The 10,316-nt window shown below is 45.0% G+C and overlaps 1 protein-coding gene across 1 annotated transcript; it reads right to left on the reverse strand.

The window, feature by feature from the left end:
• Window positions 1-984: 984 nt before the first annotated feature.
• On the reverse strand, window positions 985-8,057 carry LOC134355997 (mesoderm posterior protein 1-like). Its single transcript, XM_063066542.1, has 2 exons — window positions 7,102-8,057; window positions 985-1,069 (listed from the first exon to the last, which is right to left on the reverse strand). Exons 1-2 carry the CDS (start codon window positions 7,765-7,767, stop codon window positions 1,010-1,012), a joined length of 726 nt encoding a protein of 241 aa, XP_062922612.1. The 5' UTR covers window positions 7,768-8,057; the 3' UTR covers window positions 985-1,009.
• Window positions 8,058-10,316: the final 2,259 nt, after the last annotated feature.

The raw sequence follows: 10,316 nt of genomic DNA on the forward strand, positions 1-10,316 counted from the left end.
GATTTTTACGGCAGACAGAGTAAAGGTACTCTACAAAGTGGTCCCCTAATCTGCGTCATATCACACCGATGTAGAGGAGGCCATATTAGGAGCACTGGATTCACTAGATGATCACCACAGACTCACAGATGAAAAACTGTTTGAGGAACTGAATGGAGATGAGGGAGGAAGTGCAGTGGGCAGGTGTAACTCTTGTCGTGCTTGCAGGGTTAGGTGCCAGGAGGGAGATCAGTGGGGAGGGATGAGTGGACAAGTGAGCCACGTGGACAGAAATACCTATGGAGAGCGGATAAAGGACGGTGGAAAAGAAAGTAAGGAACAGGAGTAGGCCTTCCAGTTGCTTAAACATGCACCACTGTTCAATATGATTCTGGCTGATCTACCCCAGGCCTCAACTCCTCTTCTAGACTAGTTCCCCAGACCTCTCAGTTCCCTGATGTTGCAAATCTTATCCACTTCCTCTTTAAATATTCCCAACTATCCAGCCTCCGCAATGCTCTGAAGTAAAGAATTCCAGAGATTCACCACCCTCTACTGTGTATCCAGCATTTTCTTTTTTTTTTACTTAAGGTTAATAAATCATTTTCAGAAACAATGTGAAATCAAATGAAACGGATTAACCATGATCGAATTGAATGATAGCCAGACTTGAGGGGCTGAACAGCCTGTTCCAGCTCCGAATTGTTTATGCTTATTGACTGTTGCAAGGTTATTGTCCAGGATAACACATCATCTAGAACTTGGACGTATATCTGAACTCAAAGTGCATTCAATAAAAAAACTACCCAGACATCTGTTCCCAGAACAGAACAACAAAAAATTTATCAAACTTAAAATGCTTTATTGCCTTTCATGATCAAATATACAGACAGGAAAACTAGATTAACAAAAATATATCAACTAATTTTCACAGGCTTAACAAAATAAACATCTACATGAAAAAATACTTAAATTAATATAGTTTTCAAATGACTAATTTCTCGAAATATGTTAGGCCCTGGGGGAAATTTTAATGTTGCCATGGAAACCAGGGGACCAGCTGCAGATTCACATTGTTCGTGGTGAAATTCTGTAAAGATAGAAACAGGTTATTTAATACAGTGATAGAGTATTACAGTACAGAAACAGGCCCTTTGGCCCATCTAGTGCATGCCAACCTGATCTGCTACCTAGACCCGTCTACCTGCACTCAGAACATAATCCAGCGTGGTGCTCACATACATGTGCCTGTCCTAACTTCTCTTAAATGTTACAAGTCATCTAATATCTACCATGTTGGACTGATTTTAATTCTTAGATTAGACCGCTTAATTGTTATTTTCTTTGTAGTATAAACAAATAATTATCTGCTTGTATTTTAAGTAGTTCTTATAAGCATGTAAAAATTTATTATACTTCCTAATGATAATGCAAGTTCAGAGTGTTCCTCTAGTGGTATACAAATTATGTTTCTGATAACTTCTCTTGGTACTGCATTATTTGAATAATGGCTATATCATTGGTTGGCTCTTATCTACAAATTTGAATGGAATTTTCATTATCTATGTGTATAAAATTGCTGCTCTATGTTGGGGGCCATCTTGGTTCTTTTGTCTCTCCTTTCGTAGATGACCAGACTGCACACAATACTCCAAATTTGGCCTCACCTTGTACAGCTTCAACATAACATCCCAACTCCTGTACGCTGTGCCCTTTTTATTAAATCTGTGATATTGCCATGACTACATATTTCCTCTACCATACATAAGAACTTAAGAAAATGGGATCAGCAGTAGACCATTCCATTTCTTCAAGTCTACTCCCTATTCAGTATGATCATGATCTACGCTGACCTCAACTCCAGTACCAGTTCCCCAAATTTCTCAATTGTAACATCATCCAGCTCTGCTCTTATCCGTTGCAGACATCCTCACCTTCAACTATGTTATCTTCAAACTTGATGGTTTTGTGTATTCCTGTCTGAGGCTCACAAGTTCTGTAGTGGCTTTATCAGAGTGCATGGTATAGATCATCCAATGAGTTCTCTTCACATGGGGCACTGCCTCTTTTACAGGTTCTAACTCCCACCCACCTGAGATCCCAAGAATGAAGCTTACGCTCCGGCATTTTACCCTAATTTTGATATTGTGGCTTACCTCTACAGTATCAAAGATAGCTTACTCTTGACTAAAGCACTCTCTGTGCTGTAGGATTATGATCAGGAGCTGTAATATGGGACTGGTTCCCCTCTTCCTGATCCAAGAAACTGAGGCTACATAGAATCTCCTTCTAAGGGTATGATTCCATGACTTTCCTTGCCCCTGCCTTCCAGTTGGCCAGCAAGACCAAAGGAATGGATTGGACCCTTGTAATCTGATTGGCCCAGACCCACTCCTCTGTTAGTTCACTTTTCAGGATCTGGATGTCACCAGGAAGGCAAAGCTTTCTGCTCCTCCCTGATCACCTATCACAGAGCCATAGAGTAATTCACTATGGAAAAAGGCCCTTCATCCCAACTTGTCCATGCTGACCATGGTGTCCACCTGAGCTAGTCCAATTTGCCCACATCTCTCTAAATCAGGGGTACCGACCTTTTTAATATCATGGACCCCTATGATTAACCAAGGAGTCCATGTACCCCAGGTTGGAAACCCCTGCTCCAAATCTTTCCTATTCACTTAGTTGTCCAAGTGCCTTGTACAATGTTGCAATCAGACCTGCTTCAATCACTTCCTCTGGCATCTCGTTCCAAATATGCACTACCCTCTATGTGAAGAAGTTGCTTCTCCTGCCCTTTTTGAAGTGTTTTCCTTTTCATCTCTAATATTTGGCTCTCTTTCTCTTTGAAAAAGACTGCGCACAAACCCTCTGCCCCTGATGAGTGCATCAACCCATGGTCCCCTACATTGTAAGGAATAAAGTCCTAGCTTGCCCAATCACTCTGGCTCATGCGGCCTGCCAATATATCCCTAAATCTGCAGAATTCCTCGTGTTTAACACTTTCCTAAATTGTTGTTGCACTCTTCCCGGTTTAGTGACTTTGTTCCTTTAATAGAGTGAACGAAACTTTACACAATTTATACCTGCAAAACAAGTGGTTTAGTTGCCCATATTAGGGCATTTAAATATAAACAACATTGGTAGCTGGGAGTCACCCCAGTTTGGCAAAAGAATAAATCAAGGAAGGTAGTGCACCCGTGGCTGACAAGAGAAATTAGGGATAGTATCAATTCCAAAGAAGAAGCATACAAATTAGCCAGAAAAAGTGGCTCACCTGAGGACTGGGAGAAATTCAAAGTTCAGCAGAGGAGGACAAAGGGCTTAATTAGGAAGGGGAAAAAAGATTATGAGAGAAAACTGGCAGGGAACATAAAAACGGACTGTAAAAGCTTTTATAGATATGTAACAAGGAAAAGACTGGTAAAGACAAATGTAGGTCCCCTGCAGACAGAAACAGGTGAATTGATTATGGGGAGCAAGGACATGGCAGACCAATTGAATAATTACTTTGGTTCTGTCTTCACTAAGGAGGACATAAATAATCTTCCAGAAATAGTAGGGGACAGAGGGTCCAGTGAGATGGAGGAACTGAGCGAAATACATGTTAGTAGGGAAGTGGTGTTAGGTAAATTGAAGGGATTGAAGGCAGATAAATCCCCAGGACCAGATGGTCTGCATCCTAGAGTGCTTAAGGAAGTAGCCCAAGAAATAGTGGATGCATTAGTGACAATTTTTCAAAGCTCGTTAGATTCTGGACTAGTTCCGGAGGATTGGAGGGTGGCTAATGTAACCCCACTTTTTAAAAAAGGACGGAGACTGAAACCGGGGAATTATAGACCGGTTAGCCTAACGTCGGTGGTGGGGAAACCCCTGGAGTCAGTTATCAAAGATGTGATAACAGCATATTTGGAAAGCGGTGAAATCATCGGACAAAGTCAGCATGGATTTGTGAAAGGAAAATCATGTCTGACGAATCTCATAGAATTTTTTGAGGATGTAACTAGTAAAGTGGATAGGGGAGAACCAGTGGATGTGGTATATTTGGATTTTCAAAAGGCTTTTGACAAGGTCCCACACAGGAGATTAGTGTGCAAACTTAAAGCACACGGTATTGGGGGTAAGGTATTGATGTGGATGGAGAATTGGTTAGCAGACAGGAAGCAAAGAGTGGGAATAAACGGGACCTTTTCAGAATGGCAGGCGGTGACTAGTGGGGTACCTCAAGGCTCAGTGCTGGGACCCCAGTTGTTTACAATATATATTAATGACTTGGATGAGGGAATTAAATGCAGCATCTCCAAGTTTGCGGATGACACGAAGCTGGGTGGCAGTGTTAGCTGTGAGGAGGATGCTAAGAGGATGCAGGGTGACTTGGATAGGTTGGGTGAGTGGGCAAATTCATGGCAGATGCAATTTAATGTGGATAAATGTGAAGTTATCCACTTTGGTGGCAAAAATAGGAAAACAGATTATTATCTGAATGGTGGCCGATTAAGAAAAGGGGAGGTGCAACGAGACCTGGGTGTCATTATACACCAGTCATTGAAAGTGGGCATGCAGGTACAGCAGGCGGTGAAAAAGGCAAATGGTATGCTGGCACTTATAGCGAGAGGATTTGAGTACAGGAGCAGGGAGGTACTACTGCAGTTGTACAAGGCCTTGGTGAGACCACACCTGGAGTATTGTGTGCAGTTTTGGTCCCCTAATCTGAGGAAAGACATCCTTGCCATAGAGGGAGTACAAAGAAGGTTCACCAGATTGATTCCTGGGATGGCAGGACTTTCATATGAAGAAAGACTGGATGAACTGGGCTTGTACTCGTTGGAATTTAGAAGATTGAGGGGGGATCTGATTGAAACGTATAAAATCCTAAAGGGATTGGACAGACTAGATGCAGGAAGATTGTTCCCGATGTTGGGGAAGTCCAGAACAAGGGGTCACAGTTTGAGGATAAAGGGGAAGCCTTTTAGGACCGAGATTAGGAAAAACTTCTTCACACAGAGAGTGGTGAATCTGTGGAATTCTCTGCCACAGGAAACAGTTGAGGCCAGTTCATTGGCTATATTTAAGAGGGAGTTAGATATGGCCCTTGTGGCTACGGGGATCAGGGGGTATGGAGGGAAGGCTGGGGCGGGGTTCTGAGTTGGATGATCAGCCATGATCATAATAAATGGTGGTGCAGGCTCGAAGGGCCGAATGGCCTACTCCTGCACCTATTTTCTATGTTTTCTATGTCACTTAGTAGCCAAACCAGGCAAACACAGTGAAAGTTCTTCAGTTGATGGACATGGGGTTTTACTAGGGGTGATTGATAAGTTCGTGGCCTAAGGTAGAAGGAGATGAGTTATACACCTCTCGTTACATGCTCATGCAGTTCAACTCTTTGAGTGATTATGCAGAAACTTTGAAGTTAATAACTCATCAGTTGATAATGCATCAGGGGTGATTGATGTTTGTGCCCTAAGGTAGAAGGAGATGAGTTATTGACTTCAAACTTTCTGCATAATCACTGAAAGAGTTGAACTGCACGTGCATGTAATGAGAGCTGTATAACTCATCTTCTTCTACCCAAGGCCACGAACTTATCAATCACCCCTGTCGTGGACACTTTCTGGAGGTCCAAGGTCCGTATGCTCCACGACCGCTGGACTAAGTGTGTAAATGTAGGAGGGAATTGTGTTGAAAAATAAATGTGCTAGGTTTTCTAAAACTGACTCCTTCTACCTTGGGCCACGAACTTATCAATCACCCCTCGTATGACACTCCGGTAGTTTTCTGGTAATCAATACCAGCGCTGGCTTCATTTAACTCCAAGTTGTAAATCACACACTCAACACTCAATGATCCAGGAATAGCTTCTTCCCCTCTGCCTTCAGATTTCTGAATGAACATTGAACACATGAACACTACCTCGCTAGTTTTCTTTCTCTTAACCATATGCTTTCTGTAATGTTTTTATTACTATGTACAGCACTGTACTGCTGCTACATAACAATAAATTTCATGACATATACCGGTGATATTTAACCTGATTCTGAAATAAAAAAACTCCCCCTTGGCCTGGCAGGACCTGAACTTGAGTGTCAGGGTTACTGCAACACACATCAAAGTTGCTGGTGAACGCAGCAGGCCAGGCAGCATCTCTAGGAAGAGGTACAGTCGATGTTTCAGGCCGTGACCCTTCGTCAGGACTAACTGAAGGAAGAGTGAGTAAGGGATTTGAAAGTGGGAGGGGGAGGGGGAGATCCAAAATGATAGGAGAAGACTGGAGGGGGACGGATGGAGCCAAAAGCTGGACAGTTGATTGGCAAAAGGGATATGAGAGGATCATGGGACAGGAGGCCCAGGGAGAAGGAAAAGGCGGGGTGGAAACCCAGAGGATGGGCAAGGAGTATAGTCAGTGGGACAGAGGGAGAAAAAAAGAGAGTGAGAGAAATAATGTGTGTATATAAATAACGGATGGGGTACGAGGGGGAGGTGGGGCATTAGCGGAAGTTAGAGAAGTCAATGTTCATGCCATCAGGTTGGAGGCTACCCAGACGGAATATAAGGTGTTGTTCCTCCAACCTGAGTATAGTGATAAAGCATCAGGGTTACTGATGCTTTATCACTATACCCATACTTGCTGTGCCAGAGGAACAGTCATAGTGGTTAGCGTAACACTATTGTAGCACCAGAGACCTGGGTTCAATTCTGCCACTGTATGCAGGGAGTTTGTACATTCTCTCCAGGACAGCATGGGTTTCCTCCGGGTGCTCTGGTTTCCTCCCACACTCCAAAGATGTATGGGTTAGTAGGTTAACACACACACACACACACACACAATGCTGGAGGAACTCAGCAAGTCAGGAGGCATCTAAGGAGAGGAATAAACATTGTGTCTCTGAGCACCTGCAGAATTTCTTGATTTGGTGACAGGCTAATTGGTCACATGAGTGTAAATGGGTGACATGCACTTGTTGGGCCGGAAGGGCCTGTGACTGCGATCTATCTCTAAATAAATAAATAGAAATGATGGCTTAATTTACTATAGGTGATGAATTTTGGTTTGATTTGTACAATGTTAGTTAAAGGGGCTGTCATCTCCAGCACTGAAGCCAGGAGGGGAAATAGCTGACATACCTGACTGTGGGGGATATCCTGAAAAGCAGCCTCCAGCCCACTCCTGCCGTTCATTACCGAGACTCCTGGATAGGGCGGATGTTCCAGTGGGGGATTCTGACTGCCTGGACACCACCCTTGCGGGCATCCCACCCAGCGCACGCCCTCTGTGTCTCTGCCTGCCGACGGACCCTCCTCGCTCAGTGCCAGCAGTTCCGTCAGGTGGGCGATGTAGCGGATGGTCAGCCGCAGGGTCTCCAGCTTGGTCAGGCTCTGAGCGGCGGGCGCCACGGACGGGGGCAGGTAGGACCGCAGGTTGTGAAGGGCCCTGGACAGGCCCCTCATCCTCAGCTTCTCCCTCTCGCTGGCGTTCTGCCTCTCCCGGCCTGGGTGGCGTATTCGCAACTTCCCAACCTGACGGCCCGTGTCGCTCTTGCCTTCTGAGGGGACCTGAATCTTGCAAGGGTCGGCAGAGGCTCCTTGAGTTGTCGCGCGGTAGGGAGGCCGAGGGGAGAACTGGCAGGAGTCCACAGATGAGTCACTGGAGCGGTTCGTCTCTGAGCTGCCACTGTTCCAATCAGTTGTTTCATTACTCCCTGAACTGAGCGAGCCACATTCTGGCACTGCCCCATATCCCGAGATTGTTATGCATCCCTGGTGCAGAACCTCTTGTGGAGTCGCGTCCATGATGCCTTTCTGCAGGGAACTTCTCTCTCCCCTCCTCTCCTCAGCCTGTGTGGCTTCACCGGCTCTAAAAGATGCCCACGGGGCTTGGAGATGCCAGAAACGTGCTGATCAAGCACGAGCTGCTGTTCCTTTCCAACGACTTTGAGCCGATAATTTCCCCAGCACACATGAAGCGGCGGAAAAAAATCCTTCCCAGGAATGGAATATATTATAAACAGAATTCCGAAGCGGACGGCTTGACTTCACGGCTTCGAGAGGCTGTTTTACCTCGACAACCAGACCCGTGGAGGATCAGTGTTCGAGGCTGGTTACTTAATATGCTCTGGTAGAGTGTGCAGTGCAGTTCAGATGAAGTGCCATCTGTCACACATGGGAAGTGTGGAAGAATCGATGTTAGAGAGAGAGGAGGGGAAACAAAACAAAGGGGAGGCGGGCGCAGAGATTTTTCAAACTGAGAGGATTTGGCCCAGAATATAGAAATATTATTTTCAGCTAGCAGCTGTAAGTGTGCGTCGTAAACAGCATTGATGCGAATGTTTCACATCTTTCACTGGCATTGCTGGAAGAGGGAGAGTAGTCATTCATTGCTGTGAGACTTCAGCCAGCATATGATGATACAGTGAGGCTGGATTCTGAGTGAGTCAGATGACGTGTTGTGTGCTGCCACTTGGAACAGCTGCAGACCCATTTCCCTTCTCCTATTTCTGTACCTGGGCTTTGTGCATCTTGGGCCGCGTGCCTGAGGCTGTCTGTCACTGGGGGTTAACTGTTTACTAGTCTCCACTGGAGAAAATGTTCTGTTCGGTTTACCCTTGACGTTACCTCGAAAGTAGGTCAGCGACTAAATGATCATTGGCACTGAACCCCAAACCTCCCGTGAGTCATGAACTTCAAGTGTCTGACTCAGCCCCCATTGTTACCTAGGCTCGGTATCTGGATTGTGTGTGTTTTGTGTGCGTGGCTGTGCGTATATGTTTATGTGTGTGCCTGCATAATTGTGAAAGAGTGTGTGTGTGTGTGTGTGTGTGTGTGTGTGTGTGTGTGTGTGTGCACGTGTGTGTGTGTGCACGTGCGCGCGTGCACACGTGTGCAACCATTTCATTTCCTACGCTGTAGAGTTCAGGTAAAAATAAACATCGTCACTTCAGTGACAAAGTTTATTTTTAGGGCACTGCACAGGTTCGTGTTACTAAGTTGTGAGCATGCTATGTTGGTGGCAGAAGTGTGTCGATGCTTACCGGCTGCCCCCAGCACATCTCAGACTGTGTTCGTCGTTGACGCAAAATAACGTGTTTCACTCTATGTGTCAAAGTTCATTGCACGTGTGGCTTAGGTTCGCGCCAAGTAGGAACGACAATGTGGTGGTATGAGTAAACATTTTTACTGTGTCATCTTAGTAGCAGTACGCACTGGGCAGCTTATAGTGTGGGAGTATTGAATGGGGCCCACCAAGACGAAACATGCGCACTCAAAAGCTTACACAGAAAGAGAGAGCAGGAGGCCCGATCAATTCACTGCACGATCAATCAGCTACAGGTGCACATGCCACAGTCTTGCAATCGATCCGACACTGTTCAGTGACAAATAAAACTAATCCTTTCAATCTTTTATCACACTTCCTTTATCCACAATGGCAAAACCTTTATTCTTCTCTGCATATAATCACTCATACGATCCCAAACCTGCGGCCCTCTGCCGTTCCCAGTGCATTATAATTACACCTCTCATACTTTTCTTCAAAGCCTTCCCAGTTCCTCCCCCTCTCGTTCTCTTCCCCTTCCTCTGGCCTTGCTTCACTTCTCACACACTCTGTTGCACCTATCAACCACTTGTGCTTCCTTTTCCAGTCGTTACTGGACACTGCACATTCATCCATCTCAAAACACTCTCCCAACCTTCACAATCTCTTTAAGGCCTCATTAGTTCTTCCTTCAGTTTATTTCAGACAGAACTTGGGCACAAAGATTTCCAATGCAGACCATCAGAGTGTGGTAGCATTTTTCCAATTAAACAAAGCTGTTTCTCCTTCCCTGTCCTTGCCACAAAGAGTAGGGGAAATATCTCCAACGTTTATCCCCCTTCCAATTCAATAAATTTATGAGAGTGTCATGGAGCCATGTTGGTGAAATTTGTCTATTGTGCACTGTTTGTGGGAGCTTGCTAGGCACAAATTGGCTATATTGTTCTCTACCTTTCAATTTTGAGTGTTCTTCAAAAGTAACTGTTAGATGTAGAGTGATTTGAGCATCCTGAGATTTCCAGAGGCCCAGTAGCAATACTTAACTTAGAATCATAGAGTAATAATAGTAATAACTCAAATGGAGTATGAAGTTCTTCTAAGGGGTTGTTCATTGGTGGGTCCTTAGATGGCTGTAGAGGTCAATCGGGGATCGACATATTCTGGTTCAGTGTGGACAAGCGTAAGTGGTGGCTGTGGATAGTGGTTCGGTCTTTTGATTGTTCAGTCTCTCCTTTCACTGCTGACACTTGTTGTCTGTGGAACAGCGGAGGTCGTTCTCATGTAGCGCAGCTCCCTCTTGATCAGATTT

Source organism: Mobula hypostoma, chromosome 13, assembly GCF_963921235.1.
Source record: "Mobula hypostoma chromosome 13, sMobHyp1.1, whole genome shotgun sequence".
NCBI classification, from domain to species: Eukaryota; Metazoa; Chordata; class Chondrichthyes; order Myliobatiformes; family Myliobatidae; genus Mobula; species Mobula hypostoma.